Below are 24,539 nucleotides of genomic sequence, written 5' to 3'. Positions count from 1 at the left end.
CACACGCACACGCACACGCACACGCACACGCACACGCACACGCACACGCACACTCACACGCACACGCACACGCACACGCACACGCACACGCACACACACACACACACAATTACTGACGTTGCCACACCTGAAGCTGCTAAAATTACTGCCGTGGGATATTTTTCCTACGTAGGAAATACACATGTGTACTGCACTTTGTTGGTGTGAACACGCAGAGTGTAGAGACCTCTGCACCATGACAGAATAACAATAAAAGATAGGGCACTGCACCGTCACAGGCTAAAATACAGAGTATTAAGGCGCTTCATCCTCTCACTCCTCGTCAGATAACGTATCCATTAGAAACATTCTGCAGTCGATAAAAACTCGTCCACCTGTTCTATACAGAGAGAGAGAGAGAGAGAGAGAGAGAGAGAGAGAGAGAGAGAGAAGACATACAGAGAGCTTGTCACTCATTCTAAAGCCATGCCAAGAGCATAAGCACGTTGGACTCCTCATACTCTCAAATATAATCCTGTTTCACCACAGATCATCACGTCAGCGTTTAACATTAGATGTAGAAACCTGAAGCCCCATCTCTTGGGCGAAATGGACGATTAGTTGAATAACAGCACGTAACATTCGGCTTGCCACAGTCCCACCATGGCTAAAGCAAGTGAGAATGAAAACTAAATTGTAAATTGACTCATATGAGTAGATGCTGCATAAAAACTTCACGGAATGCCAGCTTCACAGTAGCATACCATGATTCCTGTATGTACAGTAAAACAGCAGCACTTATTAGTCTCTGCTCGATTGGACAATAGCTTCAATGTTTTCAACATAAGGGATTCCATATAAATGGCAGATGATGCAAAATTTCTGCAGAATATCCAATACATCTGGCATGCAGTTGAATTAACAACGATGGTATTTCTACCTAATTAATTGACTAAACTTAATTAAATAAACCTAGCAGGCAGTGCCAGGATATACACATGTATATGTACAGGTCAATGTAAAATGGCATAATCACCACCTCTCTCTTGCTCTGTCACTCCCAACTATCTTTTCGTCTCTCAGGAATGATAAGAGGCATTTTTAATTTAAACATACGTATTCGATCCATGCATAAAAAGTCTACTTAAAAATAAATAAAATTGACAAAATATAGTTTCTCTGTAAACTGCCAATATCGCTTGGACGCAGAGCGTTTTTCGTGTTCCCACCCAACAGATGGCGCCACGTTGTGAGAACACCGTAATTTATACGCACAAGCATACTTCATTGTACACAAATCCCATTCAAATCTTTTATCAATAGCTTCTATCACGAATGCTGGTACCATCTGGTGGTCTCGCATAAAACAACACGCAACTAAAAGGATCATTCTACTGCCCAATTCGCCTGTACACACATATGATATCTAACCTACTACTCGAGCTCCAACTACTGACCAAAGACAACAATAAATAAATACAAAATAAAAGATTTTGGTGTTAGTTGTCTTGTCGCGTACAATCGGTGGCCAGCAGCGGGCAGCAGCAGCAGCAGCAGAAGTGGCCTTACGACAGGCGACGATGACACAGCAGGCTCTACGTCTCCCACTCACGCACGTGTTAGTAACACGTACAACCCCCCTTCACGACCCAAGTCGGCGCATCTTCTCGCGGGCGATTACGCAAGACGAGGCCCCCCACCGCAGCCTCCGGATCCAAACGAGCCGTGTCATCACCCTTATAACCTTTTGGTACGGACGGCTTATCACCGTGGCAACCCCCGATTCAGACGATGCGTCACCACTGCAAGCTCTTGACGCGCAGACTCCTGAGTTTCATTTAGACATGTATACGAGGATGAATTTAGGTGTAGACAACCATTGCTATGCACGACCATTTTGAACCATACTATAACTACATTGCACATTTTCTTAATGATGAGTTTTGGTCTTCTGTTCATGCATGCATGCACGCAAGTACACACAGGCTGAGAAAGAGAGAGAAAGAGCTGATGTGATAATACAACCATCACCTGAGCTCACAGTAGTACAAGGGGCAACCAACGCACATTGCACAGATGAGAGAAACTAACAGTGGCATCATTAACGGTGCCATATGGTTTCCACTTCAGTCATTGGCTATGGAAATTTCATTGGAAAGCCTTCTCTTGCCGCCCCTGGTGGCGGTCAGCACACGCCATGGAGTCCTGACATCAATAATGTTTATTGGACCATCGACTCGGCATGCCTCTCTCTCCTCACACCAACACTGCCTCCGCGAAGTGAAACGCTTGTCTGCTGCATGTTATGTGCTGGAGCTTCTGAAACTCTCTCCCTACCAGGAGACTCCACACACAACACGTTCCGGCCACTATTCATCTCATGTCAGCCGAGAACGAACGAGACGGCACCTGTGATCACTGCCCATCGTCACGCAGGCAATTGGCTATGCGACAATATTTTCTAGAGATTCCAGCATGTAGGACAGCAAGCCATCACTGTTGATAAAGCAGATAGTTCTTCAGCGAGTTGGGAAGCTCCAAATTCTGTATGTCAGCCAATCGGTCTTTGCCCAGCTGTTTGCGTATGACCCTTCGACAGATGTCCATCAGCGGCAGTGGCTCAGCTGCAAAGGACAGGCACACGTAAGTGTCATGTTAAATAATACAACGCGATGCAAACTGCACACAACTAGACAGCATTTACAATTGCAATTTCATTTCCAGTTAGTCGATGAAAGACCTATCTATCAGCCAACTAACTCGATGTGTAGACAGTAAGCTGCACAGCTGGGTCAGTATTGTAAAATACCAATAATTTAATCTCACATTCTGATGGGTACGTCACACACAGTGAGACAAACTAAAAGGCATTACTGAAAAATGTAATCAATAATCTCGCAAAAAAAGAGTGATGCGTGTTATTTTATATTCACTAGCCTCTGACAATTTATTTAAATGCTACACAGGTCTAACCAACCGAGAAACATATGCTGATAGACAGCAAGTGTATATTTAAGTGATATCGGAAAGTCCAGCTGTGCTATTTAGGTCATAGAAAAAGGGGGTACAAAATGGCCGAGACACACTTAGGAAACTACATGATTAATGTAAACACTCGTGCATTTTTAGTTTTTGCATTAACACAAACATTGCAAAATATCCCAAATGACTACAATCATATTTGTAAATGTTTCTGTAAACAGAAATGCACATGTGAATTGGAGTACGATGTTAGTGAAGAGAATTATAGATCAAACCCCTAGACTAGTCTTATCCTATATATAGGCAACTTATACCCCCTCTTATTTGATCTCAATATAGCAGCAGGGACTTTCCGATATGGCTTATTGCTATGATAATCTTGAATATGAGAGTATAAATGCATTTTGCTATAGACAGTTGTGAATAATTTAGTGATAAGCATTTCTCTATTCATATCCTCACATTTGTCAGTCACCAAAAAATACAACTTCCAAACAAATAACTTTCTCCCGGCAGAGTAGTAATAAACACAAAAACTATTGGTGGCTCAAGATTCTTATTCTTTTTTGTGAATGGATGAGCGAGAACGTAGAACGTATGCTTTCATTTAAGATTCGTTGCAACTTTAATAGCATGAAACGTGACGCAAATGAAGCAAGGCACGTGATCGAATACTCGTGCTACAATATGATGACAACATAACCAATCACAAGAGACATATATATATATATGAAGATATAGTACACTGCTGCTAACCTATTACCTTTATTAATACCAACTTTTATTAGTTTGTAAAAATTTAACTTTAATGTTTATTAGGTTGTAGCAAGTTTAACAGCATGTATTATACTACATCTAATGTTCACTCAAAATCTAAACTCGTGGTCAGGCAGCGTTTTAGGGATAGGCTTGTACCTAGTAGCACTTTAATCTGCACGATGCTATAATTTTTATCCAAATGCCGAGTGTTCTTTTAAAAATAGAGCAGATTACGAGGTGCTGACACGCGACCGCTAAACGCGATACTTACGATCAAGGCCGCCGATGTATCGCATCGTGATTTCACAGTGACCCCACACGGCGCTGACTATGGGGTAGAGCTTCTTGCCCTTGAGCCCGCGGAATGCTACTCCCAAGTACTGGCCGTCGACTATGAACGACAGCGTGCCCTCATCCATGTCGAGCACGATGGTCGCCTTGTCCGGCACGACAAAGTTCTCGTCCGGGTTGAGTAGCCGCGGGTACACCTGGCCGGGGCAGTTCTTCATGTCGTGGTAGAGTTTGTTGCGACCGAGGTCCCAGCCCCACGAGTCCTGCGTGGTGCCAACCAGCGACTGGTAGCCGACGGAATGCAGCGGCGCGTCCTTGGTGGCGACGCCTATCACAGCGTGCGTGCCGCGCTGCCTCGTCGACCAGTGGATCTCCCAGACGTGCAGGCCCTGCGTGAAGCCGACCTTGCCACGTATGCAGTCGGTGCTCTGCGCGACCGGGTGCCGGTGGAACGTCAGCTTGTCGTCGTCCTTCACGAAGATGTTCAGCGAGCGGTCGTCGTTGTTCCACGAGTGCGCCACCTGCGTCTCGTGCGCGGCGACCGGCATGTCGAGGAGCATGTCGAGCCGCGGCGGCTTCACAAAGTCCTGGATCATCGCGAGGTCCTTGCTGAGCATGCGCCCAGCCGACGCCGAGTCCCGCGTGATGGTCTTGATGCCTCCGGATACCTTCTGACCCATCGTCATGGAGGGCAGCTGCGGATGCCGGGATGAGGAATGCGGTGCTCGTTGCCGCAGGCACTCCAGCTTTGTCGATCGTCTGCAGCCACCTCACACTACTGGCTTCTCCTTCACGCGCTCGCTTTGCTTGCCACTGGCATCTGCAAGGGAATGAATAAGAATGTAGAAGATGCTCATTGTAAGAGTAGAGCAAATGATGCAAATTCACAAATGTCCGTCTACCCGTCAACAGTACAGTGGTGTTTGTGCAAGGATAGGTAGAGGGGTAGGGAGTATCGATGTACTAGACTAGGGGCACTGCAATGGTTTATGAAGGTCTGGCGTAACTGTGCTGCCTTTCTGTACTCAGGCTATGATATATAGTGATGATGTGATGCTTGCTGTTCATGAATGACGCACCATAAAACACACAAACGCTACAACATCATCAGTTATTGACGATTAACAAGAGATCAACGTTAACGAGTTGACTGCGCTGCTCGCAGCCCATCTTTCACACACAATCACTCCCTTGTCACTAATGACCAGGTCACCAGATCTGCTTTTCCCAAGCGACGCAAGGGCTCTACGGAGCTAGGAAACAAACCGTGACATGATTTCATGTGCCTGCATATTATGGCAACGCGTGCTACAATCACGTATCCACTCCAACATGTACAGAGTTATGGCACGAAGCGCCAGGTGCACACGAGTGCACGTTTACGACATTGATTTATCTACGCATCACGCAGGCAAGAACGGCTCGCCTTGAACTTATGCCGCAGGAGTGCATGGCAACCCAATTGAAATTCTTGGCGTGTGCAGCAGTCAGCTTCAGCTTCAGCTGATGCTGTAGGCGGCAGCTTAGTTGTCAGTGCAGCTACAAGCAATCTGCAGAATGAATGCCACAGTACTGTTTACAAGCAACAAGAACAGCGCTGCGAACATTTAGAGTTTTAGACCTATCAAAATCCAGCAATTGCTGGCCGAGGTGTGTGCGAGTGCGTGCCTGTGCCTGTGCATGTGCCTGTGCCTAGCTGTGCCTGTTCCTGTTCCTGTGTATGTGTCTGTGTCTGTGTCTGTGTCTGTGTCTGTGTCTGTGTCTGTGTCTGTGTCTGTGTCTGTGCCTGTGCCTGTGCCTGTGTCTGTGCCTGTGTCTGTGCCTGTGCCTGTTCCTGTGTGTGCATACATGTATGAGTGTAATGTAAAGTAGTCGGCAATATAAAACACACAAGCCCACAAGGGACATTCTAACAATCAACTCTTCTCTGGAAACATAACAACTATCACGTTGCTCTCACTTACCACTGTGTTTAAATTTACTACAATTAAAAACATACCACTACAGTAAAAATTTACTACAATTCAATTCGCTATATGTACACTGATACCACTCCCTTCTCTCCTCACTACAGCCCTGCTAGGTCAGCGAACTATATATCTGGCAGTAATTCTCGGCTTTCTTTGTGCCCATAATGCCTGCGCCACTCACTGTGTACCAGCGGTTCTGTTACCTAAGCGCGAATTGCGCTCATGCTGGAAGTCTGATCAATAATGTGATGATACAGCTGACGTGTGGCACTAGCCAAGTAACAGAGACCGGAGGCCAGACAAAGACTGAGCACATATATATGCTGGACGTTGTAGGCAGATACCACCCTGGGTCACTGCGCAGATAGCTATAGCAACTGAAAAGAAACAGTGCACACTCGGTAGGCCCCCACGATAGGAGATATAGTTTGTTAGCTAGATAGGCTATTATTATCCTTACTCGGCAACGTTTCAGTTGATATATCGATATTGCATCAGCGACGTAGCACACACGCACACCCATCCATACACACAGCTGCGTTTTACCGTCAAAACAGGGTAACTAGTGCGTAGGTGTTCAACATTGTACTCAGATTAATTACTCATCCACAACTCTGTGTTAGGATTGTCATGCCGAGTGAACTAGTAAAGGTACAGCTGCGCGATACAAGCTTTGTTTGAGCGCTAGAGTTTGCTCACCTTACCTGTGCGAACGCCTCCCCTCACCCACAAAACTCATCCCCGCCCTCCGTACTGCGAGTATACACTAAGCGCGCAGAAAATAATAGCACCACTATTTCGCGACGATGGTTTTTCTAATAGGGTCAAGGAGACCAACTAGTTATTCTGGTTTCTCGGGGTGCCTTTTAGGCAAAAATGGAAAAGTGCAAGTAGAACTAGTTAGTTTGTAGTTCGAACGGATGTAGTGACTGCCCCCACCCCAATGCTGAACATAGTACCCGAGAAAATGCGAGCAATGTGTCAATAAATACTGCCAGGATCTAGAACACAACTGAATAAAATAATAAACTTTGACGTTTCGTGACATTTTTTACGCGGACATCAGACAAATCGAGGTAATCTTTTACATGTATTTAAATTATCATAATAAGTATTGAATACTTGTCCACTAAAATTCGAACGCTTCAGATAGGGGGAGTATGCAGCAGAGTGACGTACACGTCGAGGAGGCTGTGGATATATAGTGACCGCCGATGTAATAATAGGTGAGAGACAATCACAGCAAGCCAAATGCCTGTTACACATTTCGTACGGTCAGGTTCCACTATCCCGTTTTTATCGTGGATCGCGATACCCTTCAGTCACTACATAGGCACAGGGACTTTCTGACGAACCCCCTTGGTAGATTGACGGGTATCAGACACATCTTAATACCCGCTGCCGTGCTAAAGCGCTCTCAGCTAGGGGGATTAAAACAGGCAAACCTCCATAATGGAGAAAAGCCACATGTCCTCGTATGAATATTATATCAGCTGCACAAAGGAGCAATGTTTTAGCCAACTGTACGGTGCGTAGTATGACTCAAACACATATAATCAATGGCGCATAACAGGTGTGTACATCCGCCCCCTGGGCACACGACTGTACGCACAGCACACATGCACACCCGATATATACGCGTACGGTGTTGCTTGACCTGAGAACACGCACCCGAGTGCGTCTCTTATAACGTATTTCCATATTTTCATAATGTACACAATGATTACCTATATGTCATGGATGATGGCTCACCATGTGATCGTGTTTTACGATATAAAGGAAGTACAATTACGTTAGGTTTATATATATGTCAGGCCTTACTATCCCAATAATGAATGTGATTCACCAAATTCAATTACATCTACGCTGCACGTGTCTTGTCATACAATGCTGTCTTTGTCATGTTATATTTAAAGATATTACTTCTGTCATGTCTTACCATGTAAACAGTGTTTACGTCGTATCTTACCGACGTCTTTGTCGCCATGTCTTACTAGAAACCAGTCCTGAACTGAAATTAAAGCCATTTCACTGCTCTATATTATAACCAAACAGTCCATTGTCTCGAGCATTACTTTTCCAGTGTTCTCATTAGGAACCGGCCACCGGCCGAATTGACCGTCTACTCTGCTGTTTCGGACGGTTACAATTGGCTGAAGTATAATATTTAAAAAAAAAATTTACCCCCATTTTTTTTTCCCATTATAAATTATAAAAGATAATGAAAACCCTGCTTTTCAAATAGCCGCAGGCAGCCGCTGCAGATATACTATAAATGTGGTTCGCATGAGTAACATAGTAAGCACGCTTTGCCAAAATAGGTTCCAAGATCACAAGCAAGCCTATGGTACTGCTCATGCTGATTTCTGAATTTGCCACAACTGCCTGCACCATATTTGATCGGGCAAACAATAAATCCAGACAAGGACTTGCGACCTTGCAATAAATCCAGACTAGACATTCAATTGGTTTCACGCCAAGCTATGTTAAAAGTACGGTCAATCTGTAGCCGCAGCCTGTATATGAAATTGATTAATGGATCCTGAGGTTCGCATACGACGTGCGCCACAACCAAAGCTTCGCGTAGAGTTGTCAACAGTTAGTTATACACAAGTTACATATCCCGCGTTTAGCCGCCCGCTGATGGAATGAAGGACGCATAACACGGTTAACGCTAGGTGGGCTTCCCAAGTGTATGTAAGTAAGTAGACTTACTATATATATATATAGCCGACAGATATGTTAATTATAAATAAGTCTTTACGGAGCCTTTCATTATGTTATTGATTACTTGGGCACAGAAAGGTGACTGTTGTAAGGCTCATAGCTAATTGCTACTACTGCACAGTCTCAGACTCCCGGTGCACGTGTGCACTGCTCGAGCCATGTATTTACAGTGGATAGAAACGAAATGGAAATGCGTCACTTGCTGCTATCTGTCCGAGCAACTACCGCGGCGTTACATCAAAATAAGATGTAGAGAATGCTAGGCAGATAGGAGAGGACATCGAACTTACATTATTATCTACGACCAAGAAAGTAGCCGGACACCAAACGTAAACATTGATATATGTACGTAGATACACTTTCACTGCCGAGGGCACATCAACTCTCGTTGCTTCCCCGTGCACAGCCGTACAATGTGTACTAGCCAGTCTACTCAAACAGTAACGTCGCGGGCTGTAAAATCAATATCAGGCAAACCTGTCTGCCGCAAACACCTTTTGTATAACATAAAACAAAATATATTTCTCAACCAGCTTTTTTTTACTCCACTTTAATACCTGAGATAGATAGGCGGGCTGAGAATCAAATACACGCGCGTGCGTGCACGCACAATATCGGTACGACGATATCGCCTATCCTAATCACGCGATAACCTATACAACAGGTGGACTATCGACCAGTGAGTGATTCCTCTAGCGTGCGGTGTAAGTTTACGAGTCCAGGGGTAGAAATTTACTTTTGAACAAGGGACTACCCTCAAAAAGAGGGAGTCCACAGCAAAATGAGAGAGTCCGCAGTCTGAGGTTCAAAATTAAAGATATTAACAATAACGCATGCATGTGCTAATTTTTAAGATTCATGCAGTTGCACGTCTGCCAAATTTTCTTTGGACATTAGCTGAAAAAATACAGTAATTCCGCGAGGCCGTGCTTCGGAACAAACTATAGTTAGTATGGCAGAATTTTCAGGGAGTCACACGGACTCCTGCATATATATATATGTCAAATCAGGGAGTCCGTCAGGGAGTATTTGACTCCGTTAATTTCGCACCCTGCGAGTCTTTGGAAAGTCTTTGTCGAGGACTGAATTTGAAGTGTTGCATACACCTGTTCCAATTTTCAGTACGAAAGATATATTTAGTACTTCCCTCGGGCACGGGACAGCTATGTTTAAGGAGTCAAACGTCGAAAGAAATGCAGCGGACACGCAGAAAGCAGAACTGCCCCAGTTTTTATTCGCCGCAAACCGCACTACAATCTGGCCGAGACGCACACACTGACAATCACAGCAAATTCAGGTTACAAGGACGAAGCCTGTGCGGGAGCAGTTTGCCAATCATGTCAGGGTGTCACCAGTCTCACCAGCCTATGTAGCTACACCGTGCGGATGGGTGGATTGCCGTGGGAGGGTTTGCGCGGGTATGATATATGAAGCTCATTGTGCATTCCTGTCTTCTAACGTTTTGTGGAGCACGCGCCAATACAATGCGCAGACGGTAAAAATAGATCTACACATTCAGTAAACAATAGCCAGAGTTACGGATGGGCTGCGGCTGGTTAGAGAACGTTGGACTGAGTGGCAGCATGATGGAAAGTCATCATAGTCATGATCAAGCTAGCTGTGATGCTCTTGAATGCTTCCCACGCCATGTCAAACACCTAGTTGCACAGCTTGTTGGCACATTCCACTCGTTATCTGATGTTTAAACGGTTATTGCGAGATTTTTTGCTCAGAAAAACTCAATAAAGCTGAATACAGTCTCACCTGACAGCGGAAATATCACTGATTACACCAACATTAAAAATACTACGATTTTATGCAGTTATAGCATAGAAAAATGGATTTGACCACATCGTAACATCAATATATTTTATCGTATGCCGATAATGCCTAATGGCAGAATTGGTAAACTTGTATATTTGTGTCGGTGATGAATTGAAAACAAGTGCATGTCTGTACTATGTCTATGGCAGATAAGCGGTGGCGCCACAAGCTAATCCATACTTCTTGTTAGTTCAAGATGACAGAAAACGAATGTTTACAAAAGCGATTAGTTCGAAACAGCAGTATAGTTGGCAGTTTTCGGAGAATACGAAGGTTCTAAGACATTTTATTGTTACTCTAGACAATTGCTGTTACTCAAGCAATAACGGTTGGTGTCATGAAAGTGGTGAAAACACTGGAAAACTCTCGCAATAGTTACTTTATGGTACAACTAAAAATGGTGCATTTAACAATGACGTATGCGACCTTTGCAAACACGAACTGATCCATGCAGTGCTTACTAATGCATGCACCTGTAAGTAAATATTAGTAAACGGACCTACATGCTGACCACAACTATCACACAGACAATTAACGGCGCATGCTTCTTTCCTTATGTATCGTAACCGCTTGTACAACTCGTCATGTTGCAATGTCTAGGACTTTCTCGAAAGCATTTAGGTCTAAAAGTGAATTTTCTGTGGAGAAGGAAAATAGCCTCTGGCTGTATGTCGACACGGATGCTATAAATTGCTGCATTTTTGTCTCGCCGACATTTCTGAGTCTGCGTTGTTCTCATTCCAAGCTGACAATGTCTTAATGTGGCTGTGACTAGTGACACGCACTGGAAGGTGTGTGATGCGCAGCTTGACAATGCTTTTGGAAATGAGACGGATGTGTGCTAAACAACACTCACTCACTCGACTGGTGATGAAGCAAACACCTAGTAATTTAGCTTTATACCACATTCCACCCACTTTCCGAAGTAAGAGAGAATTATACAAGTATGGCCTAACGGTACCGACAGTTTCCGAGAATGCATAAAATACGTAAACACCTTCTCTAATTTAATGATCACGACAGATGAAAACCTCGTCAAATTTATTCGAGTTCTTGCTGGATAGTGGATATTTGGATGGTGGCTCCAGCATGCATCAATGTTATAAAACACTGCACACCTGCGGGGCTTACTGCCCGCGTGTGTGACGCGCCTCGTGTAACAAACCACTGTCTGAAACGTTCGAGGCGCGGTCAGTACCACACTACTGTACATACACGGTCATCACTCAATCAGCTGTTTTGCCTGACGTCAGCATTATTCAGTGCAGTTTGCACTAGTTATATCAAAGATTAACCCAAACGTTAACGAATAATATTAATAGTCGAGTACAGAATTACAAACCATATCGGAGTGAGTATGGCTATTGCTGAGTAAGCCCTAACACACACGGAGCTACAAACACCACTACACATTAAGCACGCAATTCAGCACAGAAGACTTTGCCAATGTCTGTACACGTCAATATAATCTACAGGTACGCAGGACTGCACGCGCGGTGCCCTGTACGCATTTGTAAACAGGCACCTCATTTTATGTCCTATTATATATAAACACGAGGAAATTACTAGCGTAATGAGATTATTTTGCGAAAGTAGTACTTAACGCTACGTTTTTCGTCGTAAAGCAGTCTACAGTACGAGCACTAATTATCCCCAAATTCAAAGCACCCTATTGCCTTTTTTGAAGAGCCTCACACAAACATTGTTTTATTGGCTTGTTACTTTTTTCTGATATTCCAATATCATCCTTTGGTGTGGCTGGCATCAATGCCGCACAACAGCCGCAGCGTAATTCGCCGCCATAGTGTGCGTGCGTGCGTGCGTGCGTGCGTGCGTGCGTGTCTGCGTGTGTACATGATGCAGACGTATCGTCATCATCGGCTACGTATGTACAGCACGGCAGGCGGGGAGTACAGTAGCAGCAGCCGCAGCAGCAGCAGCCGTAGCAGCAGCAGCAGCTCCCAGTGTTACACGCGCACGCGACAACCCGAGCATTAATAGCCGCACAAATGAGTGCATTATATATATACCCACGCTAATCAGTATGGATCCCGTACATGTGGGGTGTAGACCCATGTGGTCAGTGGCATGGCACGTGTTGCCCCGGCCTTTGGCCAGATTTAGATAATGGTAGCAACACGCGGAACGCGCAGACAAAGCGCGCAGCTGATAATGCCAGCTGGCCCCAGTGAATTGCTACTACTAAATTATACTTGAGGGGAGAAACAAAGAGTGATCGCAGACACTCGGTCTGGCCTAAGCAGGATCTAGGACCTTTACAGTGTCATCCCAGATCTCACTCACCCCACCAGCCCTGACCATAGGGCAAAGAGTTGTAAGAGATGTGACCAACGGTTAGATAAACGTCTCATGACCAGTTCGAGCCAGACCAGTAGGAGTAACCCTGAACTGCAGACCAGCCCATGTCAGACATGTCAACGTTTAACCCTGAACTGCGGGCCAAACGCTTGTAATAGATTTGACCCATGGTCAGACCGAGCCAGACCCGTTGGGGTGACCCTGAACTGCAGGGCAACCAGTAAAATGTAAATTGCCAGTGGGGCACACACTTTGCTGCGTGCATTATGCATGGGCTGAGTATTTTGACGTGAAAGTAAATATCATCGCACCATACAGAGAAAGTGTGCACATAACACGTATGACTGATATCAACTGGCATCCAAGCTATATATATATATGCTTTCGATATTACTGTATTCTGTTACAACAGCAAGTTTAGTCCAACGTTTTACACTATCTCAACTCTGTGGGAAGAGCGTTCACAATGCGACACTGTAGAGGGTCCCTGGGCCGCCTGGACACTTCACACGCCCGTAATAACCAGCAGTCGACCATTGCACACGTACATGTGCAATGCTCGTGACAGGAAGCTACAGATACGATAACAGTTCATGATTATCTTTGCGACCACATATGGCAAAACAACATATAAACGTCATCGTCGCAAACCATACAACTGCATGTTCATCACTGCACTGCTGCAAGTATATATATATATATATATATATATTTGTTGGCTCTGTGTGATTTCTCTCAATGCTGGCAAGATATCACTCGGATCAACAAATAAACTACAGTCAACGTTGTTAGACTCAGAGGATACCTTTATAAACCGAACACCTGTCTATAAAGTATAAAGTAAACTTTATGATGTTTCTTTGAATGACCCCTCTTATACATGTTTCACTGCTGTTTTTTTATAAACTCTACTATATTGCGTTCCCGTTTACTGTTAACTACTTATATTACAACATGTTGTATCTAATATTCTAAGTTTCAGTATTCGTCAGATCTGGATGGTTTCACTTCAGAAAATAACTTTAACGTTAACGATTTAGCTAATCATATTATGACATTACATGAGCATTCTTATTCTGTTACACTGTCATATAAACGCTAACACGTTTACCACTCTTAACACCTGCATACAAAAGCCTCTGGTCATTGTTGATCTAGAAACATACACGCTACGATTATATAAGGGCTGTCATAACATTTTCTCATCCTAGTATACAAGCCCATATATTTACTTACACACCTCACCAAACACGCCTAAATTCAACTTACGTTTGCAATATGGTCTAAACGTTGGCAACGAAAATCACAGAATGGCTGTTCTAGCACCAACAAACGCTTGCCGCTCTTGTCCTCTTCCTACCACAGCACCGGTACCGTACGATATGTAGAGACAACGAGTGAACCATCCGCTGAGAGACTAGGAGAATTATACGACTGTGTCAATGCGATGTGGCAACTTGCTTATATGAGACACCGGTGTAAGATCCGTGTGTGAACCTGACAGTGGGCAGCAGTGCCGTCGAAAAGGAGGATGCCGTTGGTAGATAACCGCCTGCCGGTGCCTAGCGTACGAATGACAGTCACCGGCGTGCACCAGCGAATATAACTTGCCCCACGCCACAATAGCTATGACACACCATAATCAATCAATAATCGCAGTAAGGGACCGGGCCCATTCACAATTCACAGATGCGCGGCTGAACCACCCCCACAAAGGACACCTCTGCTAGACGGACGATATCGTCTTGTGCGAGTATGTGCTACAGAACACGCGTGACGCTAGTGCCAGTCTATGGGACCGGGCCCATTCACAATTCACAGATGCGCGGCTGAACCACCCCCACAAAGGACACCTCTGCTAGACGGACGATATCGTCTTGTGCGAGTATGTGCTACAGAACACGCGTGACGCTAGTGCATCAGTAAGGGACCGGGCCCATTCACAATTCACAGATGCGCGGCTGAACCACCCCCACAAAGGACACCTCTGCTAGACGGACGATATCGTCTTGTGCGAGTATGTTCTACAGAACACGCGTGACGCTAGTGCCAGTCTATCTAAATGAGGCGGTCGCTATTGGCTACTACGGGCTCCTCGGGCTTACGCTGCTGGCTGGCGGCTGTGTGGCCGCACAAAGACCCAAAATAAATGTGTCAGGGCTGGACGTGATCTGCTCACGTCTTCGCAGTCTTGAATGGCGGCTAGACTGACAATGCACATCCAATGCCATACCCTCAACACACGGACGGAAAATCCGCACACTCCCATCTGCACGCACGCCTTCGGCCTTGTGGCCGCGATGCTAGTCTGTGTGTGCCCCCTAACCACACGCACCCCGACATAAAAACTAACTTAAACATTGCAGCGACTGACCCTGGGCGCGTCTACGTTGCAGGGCACACAAAACCAATTGCCCCACGATAACTTCACACAAAGATGACAGTGTCTAAGGGCACAGACGGCACGGCCATAGATCAAGGTTGCCGCCAACACTTTCACTGAACCAAGCCTTCGCATGAGCCATTCTCGGGCACCTCTAGAGAGACCGACCTTGCCCCCACATACCATGCATTGAATGCTCAGGTGAATATTAGTGTCACATACACTGGCACTCGAATTTTAAACGGAAAATTTTATTGAGATAAATGATATTTGGTATATCGTGTTTTTCCAATTACTTCTCTAATGACAAGTGTAGCGACCAATATTACACTCGAAAGTATATTTTAACTATACTCCCTTAAAGGCTCGCTCAGGTCGCCCTACGATTTGACTATCGACGACTACTTTATCGCCTATTAGCAGCGTAGCAACACTCACGTCGACTTGAAGTGCCTTCACACTATACATCGCCGATCAGATCGTAGCGTTCTCGCAGGAAACGTAGACAGCTAGGTTCGCGGCCCCAGTATTTGTACTAGCACAAGCAGTTCTTTAGCACAAACAGAGCAAGCTTGACGCCGGGCCAAGTTAACATAAAACGAGTCACGTACGTGACCAACAAAATGGCGCTTACCAGTAAACATCAGGTAACTTCGTAAATCTATCCTCAATTTTCTGAAAATCGTTATAATTATGTGCAGAAAAAAAATTAATGTGATATACGGAAAACTTAATATATATTTGAGAAAGGGTTTGTGCAATAATTAGCGGGCCTTAAGGCTAACTCAGGTCGCCCTTACGACCTAGTCGCCAACAAAATTTGAAAATCGTACGTCAAAAACCGGCCAGATCGCCGATAAAAACATCGGCGACTAAACTCGACATGAGTTCTCTTACGATCGAAAATACGGTCGCCGACTGCGATCGCAGGAATAGAAACGATTCTATAAATTTCTATGCGGCGGTCGGCGACAAATCGTGAGTGGCAGCCAATCACCGCTACGTGTCGAGTCACATGATTATCAAAAGTCACGTGATTAACACAAAATGGCAGCCTACACAGCAGTTTACAAGGAGGGATTATTGCACAAAACCCTTTCTCAAATATATATTAAGTTTTCCGTATATCACAGGCAATTTTTTTAATTCTTTTTCTGCACATGATTAACGATTTTCAGAAAATTGAGGATATGGTAGGGGCACACGAGCGATTTTTATCGCCCGATCGCCGCGAATTTTGAAATCGCTCGAAGAAATCGCCCGTGTGCCCGTTCACGTCGACGCCGATTTTAATCGGCCGACCGAATCGCCCGTATCCAAAATGTTAGATATTTTCGGGCGATTATTTACGCCGGGCGATTATTATCGCTCGTGTGCCCGTGACCGGCGTATTTTGTCGCCCGATCGATTTTTCTAAACCAATCGGACGTGTTGTTGATATCATGTAATGTTAAATGTTCTGTCGAGTGGCGTACGCGTACGCTCTCAAATTCGCTACGTCACGTGTGCCCCTTCGTGATCGGGCGATAAAAATCGCTACGTGTGCCCCTTCGTGATCGGGCGATTAAATTCGCTGGCAATTTTAATCGCCGCGATCGGGCGATAAAAATCGCTCGTGTGCCCCTAGCAATAGATTTACGAAGTTACCGGGTGTTTACTGCTGGTAAGCGCCATTTTGTTGGTCATGTGACTCGTTTTATGTAGACTGGTCCCGGCGTCAAGCATGCTCTGTTTGTGCTAGTACAAATACTGGGGCCGTGAACCCGTCTACGTTTCCTGCGAGAACGCTACGATCTGATCGGCGATGTACAGCGTGAAGTCACTTCAAGTCGACGTGAGTGTTGCTACGCTGCTAATCGGCGCTAAAGTAGTCGCTGATAGTCAAATCGTAGGGCGACCTGAGCAGGGCTTTACTCCCTTATATACTCCCTTGGTTATTCTCCTACCGTCCCCCCCCCCAACACTTGTGTAGCGTCACCCTATATGTTACACAATGACAAATAACGAATTACACACACTGCTATATAGTAAGCAACCTATAGTAATCACAACATCAGCACATGAGTGACCCCACGACAGTCACCTCATTATTAATACTCAAAAAAACGAAACGCCACTCCCTAAGGGATCTCACCATGAATTTGTTTGACTTGCCTATGACTCAGCCTGTCTCTCCACCCTGAACAAAATGGATTACCAGTTAAATTCTTGTCATGCTTCAAGAAGAGTGACTATGTCATCGTTAGGACTAATACCTGCTATTCAGCGGACCACGAATGCCGACCCCAACAATGGAACGGAGCGCGCGGTTCAAGGTTCAAGTACGAATGTTGTACGCGTACACGCTCCTCATGCAACACCGGTCAGGTGTGCCAGCCCACTGAATAGCTGATGACAGCAAGCAGGTTTACCTGTCACATACCTAGCACTAGGTGTGTGGGGGAAAACTATGCTAAAGTACCAATGTTACGTACTACTTGATGTAACATGCATGCTCTAATTATAAGGAAAATAAATATAGCGTTGTAATAAGAGTAGCAGTAATAGTAATAGTAGTAGTAGTAGTATTACTATATTAGTATCAATTGGTAGTATTAAGTAATAAGATAAATAATAATATTACGTATATTATATGAGGTATAGAGGTCATGTATCACCCCCTAGTGTTAAACTGCCTGAATCTTAGAAAAATTGGCTCTTAAAATAACAATGTTACATTTTCACACACTGTATGGAAACTGAGACAAATTTTAAGCTGAATGCTAGACCACCTAGATTTACGTTCCTTTGGGTGCTTATGGAAGAGAAAGTATTACCATGACATATTGTAGAACACGATTTATACTACAACGTTGTGGCATAGATCATGTCGTATGCACATGTTCATGAAACAGGTCACAGATATTTCACACACACAAGTCACTTACAATGAAGGACAGCCGGTCTTTCAGGACATACAAGATCTTTTTATACCTTCACTGATAATTACAAGGTATTACCCGCACCATGCAAAATCCTTGGATTTTTATGAATGAATGTCCCGCGACAAAAGCTGATCCTTGACTAGCTAATACTCAGTAGTACTGTCCACTTACTACTCGTACCTTGAAACCAAAATAGCTCTGTACGATTTTTACGTGAATGAAAATCTCAAGTACACTATGTTACTACTTAACCACCTACATGCCTGATGGCATTCTGATGAGGTCAAACAGGTAAATTTGACAGAGGTGATTGGCTGAGAAATTTAGAAGATGTGACTAATAAAGTCACTACAGCAAAAGTTCTGCAAAACTGCTGTTTTGTTCCAATACATTCCAATACTCAAAGATTTTATAAAATTGTTACAATTATGTCATAAAAATGCTTGTAACACCTTACAAGCTTACACTGGTAGTGGTAGGTTTCTCAATCTATAAACCGTGTTGTTTCTCGTGACTGGAGCTATAAGATATTAAAGGGATCCTTTACTCAAGTTCTAGGGTTATTTTCAGTTAATTTAGGTTAAAATTATGCTACATAAAAAGTTTCACGATTCAATCACCATTAGAATTTTTTTTTTTTTAAACTAACCACTACAGTTTGATTACAACGACGGTGGCGCCACTCAAAGCGCACGATCTGAAAAGTTGCGCAAAACGACTTTTCAGCCAAGGGCTACAGACCGAGGGTGTTTCTTATTTATAAATTTTAAAGCAAAAGGATTGTAATATCTTATAAATGACATATATAGTTTCAGTTATATTATGGATAAATTTGTCCTAAAATGAACATCGTTCGGTTAAATAGCATTTAGGTATAAATATAATTGCACCTTTGTGATTAGCTCTCGGTCTGTAACGTGCAAAATATATTGGGAAATGCGCAACTTTTTCAGGGTGGCAGCACGGTCGTGGGTGTCAATGGCGCAATTCAAATTTTGTAGCGTTGAATCCGTTGGTGTATAATTAATTATAACAATTAAATTAGGTATCTGGTAACAAACTTGTACGTGTGGGTATAGACGATTTGTTATACAGTTGTATGCAGTAAAATCCTAGAGTCTAGTATCCCTTTAAGATATTATAATTATATATCAGGTTTTCTTATACATAGGAAGCACAGTGGCGCACCGCCGTTGTCAAATTTAACATCGCCGTTGTAAAAATGTTCCTGTATTTACTGATAAGTATATCCTGTATCTATATAACTCAGTCTGCAAAATTAACCACTGGCCCGGTATCCGAGGCCAATAAAACTGGTAAATGAACAAGCCCGATGGGCCAGTAGAAAAAAATGGAGTAAATGGTCTATTAATAATATTTCAGCTTCTTATTTCGGTTTCCGGTCCGGTTCGGGTTTTTTTTTCATAAAAGGCCCGCTTTCTATTCCCTCTTCTTTTTCTTTAATGATGATGATCATTGATTCGGGCCTGTAAAACCTAGTGCGGGTCAGAGAATTATACATTTCTACAAGACCGCTGGGCCAATGAGAGTGGAAGTTTTTCGTGCAGACTGATAACTATATCAATACATCCTGTATTTGAATCCATCATGCACGTTTTTCCCCTAACTGGCCATTACCTTCTTTTTCTAATTTTCCCTCAGAAGAAACCCTGTATATATATATATATATATATATATATATATATAAGGGTAGAAATTAACTTTTGAACAAGGGAGTCCAACGGACTCCCTGTCCTTAAAAAAAGGGAGTCCATAGCAAAGTGAGTCCCCCCAGTCTGAAGTTCAAAACTAAAGCATAACATTGACAACAATAACGCATGTGCTCAGGGTTCTCCAAGAGCACTTATAGCCTGGCGGCCCACCAGGCTATCGTCGAGCCCCGCCATCCTAAAATGCACCCGCCACTCTAAATATCATAGCCGACATGCTAAAATTAGCTAAAAAAATGCTAAAACTAGCTAAAAAAATGCTAAAACTAGGACCGTAAAGGCAGCCCCGCCATGCTATAATGAAAAAGCTTGGAGAACCCTGGTGCTTATTTTGAAGATTCATGCGATGCACGTCTGCCAAATTTTCTTTGGACATTTGCTGAAAAAATATGGTAATTCCGTGAGGCTGTGCTCTGGAACAAACTACTACTAGTAGTAGTTAGTATAACAGAATTTTCAGGTCACACGGACTCCTGCATATATGTCAAGTCAGGGAGTATTTGACTACGGACTTGCGTTAATTTTGCACCCTGTAATAAGCCTAAAAACCTCTATTAGGATCCTTTGAAAAACATCACCTGCTATACTATGTCAAAACAGCCATCAATGATAGTTAAATAGCTAACACAGAAACCCTTAGATGTGTAGGCGCAATTTCGTAACATGAAAGACAATATTTCGTAGAAGATAATGAAATACAGCTAGATTCTTATTTTAAATCTTAGCTACAGAGACCTTTCACAAAGTACAAACTAGCAACAGGCTCATTTACACTAGCTAATATGATCATTACTGCTTGTTCACGTTCATGTGATGACTATTATGAGTAAAAAAATATTTACTGTACAAGAAGCAGGCTTGGATAATGTTTTGCAAATGGTAACCCGCTAGATGTAGATATTATCTATATTTTAAGCTGAGCTCCCAATCCAATTACAATGTACATTAAAACAGTACTTGGGTGGGGAAACCCTTTAAGTAATATTGCCTAATAGTAACAATACATTCCGAGAGTTGAAGTCACCATCAGGCGTAGAAAGTGGAAATGGGTTGGTCATACGCTCAGAAAACCTGCGAGTAACATCACATGACAGTCCCTGGAGTGGAATCCGCAAGGAGCTCGGAAGAGAAGCAGACCGAAAAAGTCATGGAGGAAGACCATCAGACAGGAATATGAAGAAATTGGAATGTCTTGGGAACAAGTGAAGCCGACAGCTCAAAACCGAGTCCGATGAAGGAAGACTGTGGCGGCACTGGCGTCCCTAGATGCTCCGGTCAGAGCGAAGAGGATTGATGATGATGATGATAACAATACATTCCACTCAAGCCTTAACAATAAATATTAACAAATAAGGCCAAAAAAATTATTGTTTGTTTCTCAGGCCCTGCCGCATCTGCTTTTTGGTCCCGCATTACCCTTTTATTACCCCCCAAAAAAACATATATATATATAAATACCATTCGAAGTCTATGAAAATGAAAGTTCAACAATTTCCAAAAGGACCCAAAAGTGAACTGAATTGATAGATACGTGTATATCTCACAATTTTCCGTATTAAAACGTTTTGGCAACATTTAAAAACATATTGTCTGATTCTTACTTTAAGGTGAATCAATGTTATGGCGCCATGTACATCTGACAGACCACCAATTAAAAAAAAAAAACCTGGGGAGGGTGGGGGAAGGGGATTATGCAATGTTGACGAATGCTAGAGTAACTGGCACCTTGTATAGTTGTCAATAAGTACATTACCTTATAGCCAAACGCGTATTAGTTTGTCCAATATCACTGCTGGTTACTAAGAAATGTCTAATTGAAATCCGCAGTCCAAGAAATCAGTTGTACAGTTTCAAACCGCTGCCGGCGAAGCGGGTGTGATACAGATTTATAGTGCACCGGACATTTTCGCACGCATGCTCGGCCGTACGCAATGCTATCATCAGTGATTTCGTAAACACGGACGCTCGTGATAAGAAACTTTTTGTCAGGGCTGTCCATGTGCGTCCGTGATTAGTACGTGTGTTTTACTCCATTTCCATGTTCAGTCCGTAGCCGTGGATACACCGCTGACACCTCCATTTCATCTGGCGTCCAAAACATACGGGCCGCAAAAATGTTTACGTCATCGGCGACTCATCGCTTAACTCCTGGATGACATTTACTGCACGTAAATGAATATATATCAACAACCGATTACAAGTCTTGCTTGTAATGTAACCAGCAGTGATATTGGACAAACTAATACGCGGTAGGCTATAAGGTTACGTACTTATTAACTACACAAGGTGCCACGACTTTACTCTAGCATTCGTCAACATTGCTGAATCAATGGGCTTATTATGCCTTTAACAGTCAACAAATCCATGTTTAACCCTCCTCTTGAGGGTCAAAAGGTTATCAGACACTTACTCTTCGCATGTCAGCGGAAAGTAGATTTCATGGTCCTTTCAATAAAGTGATAAAAATGGTAGGTCAGCACTGAAACAAAAAAGTTTTGCACTCGGTCCATTAGACCATGTCCTCATAAAATGTCTGATATCTGACCTTTCCCCAACTGCCCTTTGACCTCAAATTTCACACTGGTGATGGGTTTCCTCCCCATCACGCTATACATCGAATATTAAGAGCGTAGGTCGAGCCGTTGAGATTCGCATAGCGTTCGGCTAAGACTCCAAGATCGAATGTATCATGGGAAGCCTGCTGTCAGTCATGACGAAGTTAGCCGAACGCTATGAGCATTGAGAATCTGTACGTCACAGGTCAACAGAAATGGCGCTCGAAATGTCGCCGCTCGTCACTTCGAAATTTTGTAACAGGTTATAATAGTTTAATACAGAGTATTGTGATACATAGTAAGTCCCAGGATAGTGGAGAAAGGTTCGTGTTTAGAATAAACCCAGTTTGGAAGTTGTAGTCTCGAAAAACGCACCATAAAACCGCCCTGAGTGAATCATTCAATGGCTCCTCCAAAGAAAAGAATAGGCTCGCATTGTAACCCTACTCTTGTTGGGTTACATTATTGTATCTAGATGTCTACTCTAGTAGGGTGTGAAATTAGCACCAGCCCACCGGCATATGCCGGCAAATCATTTGGAGGGCCGGTAACATTGGCAAAACACCAGCCTTCCGAGCCGGTGGTTTCAGCCGTGTTAGCAAGTACCTACATTTTTATTTATAGCATTAACGAGCAAATAGCCTACATTACTGTTTTACCTAGGATATCACACAATATTTTATCAACATTTCACAAATTTGAAATCGAGAATGCAAGCGTAAAACATGACATTGATTTCACAAACAAAATTTGTGAGGGCTGGTAAGAAAGGCTCTGGGCCAGTGCAAAAAATCTTAAATTCATGCCCTGTCTAGTCATTCATCATGTTCACACTGACTTTCAGCCTCATTTTCATCCACAATCTCAGTTGCTGCAACTCACTCCTAGCAAGAGGCTGCTGAAAATTGAAATCTCATTCAGTGACTCAGTCTCACTCACTGACTCACTCTCACTCTCAGTGCCCATACACAACACAAATGAAATCAATTCATGGCTTTATACTGTCATTACTGACGCAGATGGGGTCGATGTCGTATCAGGTAGGCTACTACAGATATGTAACCGAGGTAGTTTTAGGTTGTTTAGTATTAATACTATTATGTTTATATTTTTATATGACTATGAGGGTTAGGGTTAGGGTTGGTGTTATGGTTAGAGTACACTTCTGTAGTACAAGTCTGGTACACTTTGTGTATACAATACATATATGTACCTCGGGTACATATCTGTAGTACCTGATACGACAACGACCCCTTGAGAAGTTGAGCATTACAATTACATTACTGAACTGCTTGACATTAAAAAAAAACACTTACCAGAAACTGCTGATAATGTTAGACACCCCAGTTAATGAAGCAGCAGTCATTATAGAAATTCCACTTATTACGGCAAACTGTTGTACTCGATTGCTTTGTTGTTGCTTTGTACTCAATTGTAGTTGCTGGCCTAGGGTACAGCTCGCACAAATATCTATTCATTTATAATCTATTTAACCCGTTCTTCAAGCAAGTACGTCTACGTCCACATAAATTAAAATATGCACGACTAAGTTAATTCTATCTAAAAAATTTGAACAGGACCGTCAGAATACCGTACGGTCAATGGAAGGCACAAAATAACAGAGAATAAAGATTCCTTACTAACAAAGATGGCGCCGGGCAAGCATCGGCAACATGTATCACGTGATCATTTTACGTGACATCACACAGCGGTTTTTTTCTTAGCGGCTGACAAGGCAGCTACTAAATAATATATCGTGAATAACGGAAAAGAGGAAAACGATAGTACCTTGATATAATAATTGATAATTGATAATAGTACATATCTAGCTACAAGTGTATACATTATCACATAATATAAGAATCATATACAGAATAATAACTGTATATTTAGATCACAGCTGCAGTATATATATCTTACCGTGGTGGATGTCGCTATATAACCTTCTAACAAAGATTCTTAATAGTTGACGGGATTGTAACGGAGAATGAATATATATATATATATATATATATATATATATATATATATATATATTTATATATATATATATTTTTATATATATATATATATATTTGTGTGTATATATATAATAG

At 43.1% G+C, this 24,539-nt stretch overlaps 1 protein-coding gene across 5 annotated transcripts; it reads right to left on the bottom strand.

The window, feature by feature from the left end:
• Nucleotides 1–1,913: 1,913 nt before the first annotated feature.
• On the bottom strand, nucleotides 1,914–24,077 carry LOC106812766 (protein gustavus-like). Of its 5 annotated transcripts, none has more exons than XM_014816773.1 (3): nucleotides 23,760–24,077; nucleotides 3,992–4,831; nucleotides 1,914–2,603 (listed from the first exon to the last, which is right to left on the bottom strand). In XM_014816773.1, the coding sequence occupies exons 2-3, from the start codon at nucleotides 4,695–4,697 to the stop codon at nucleotides 2,473–2,475; spliced, it is 837 nt and encodes a 278-aa protein (XP_014672259.1). In that variant the 5' UTR covers nucleotides 4,698–4,831; nucleotides 23,760–24,077; the 3' UTR covers nucleotides 1,914–2,472. The 5 variants fall into 5 exon arrangements, with proteins under 5 accessions (XP_014672259.1, XP_014672333.1, XP_014672412.1 ...); XM_014816847.1 differs by lacking the exon at nucleotides 23,760–24,077 and adding an exon at nucleotides 14,121–14,557; XM_014816926.1 differs by lacking the exon at nucleotides 23,760–24,077 and adding an exon at nucleotides 6,681–6,766.
• Between the last annotated feature and the right edge of the window lie 462 nt (nucleotides 24,078–24,539).

This window comes from Priapulus caudatus, unplaced genomic scaffold (assembly GCF_000485595.1).
Source record: "Priapulus caudatus unplaced genomic scaffold, Priapulus_caudatus-5.0.1 Scaffold1, whole genome shotgun sequence".
Classification (NCBI taxonomy): Eukaryota; Metazoa; Priapulida; class Priapulimorpha; order Priapulimorphida; family Priapulidae; genus Priapulus; species Priapulus caudatus.
The sequence above is the reverse complement of the archived record's forward strand: the minus strand, read 5'-3'. Positions and strand labels throughout refer to the sequence as shown.

Bases quoted from the DNA above. Each gene is read 5' to 3' on its own strand.
- LOC106812766 (XM_014816773.1), bottom strand. From the start codon at position 4,697: ATGACGATGGGTCAGAAGGTATCCGGAGGCATCAAGACCATCACGCGG. The intron at 2,604-3,991 runs GTAAGTATCGCG...TGTCCTTTGCAG, and splicing joins ATACATCGGCGGCCTTGATC to CTGAGCCACTGCCGCTGATG.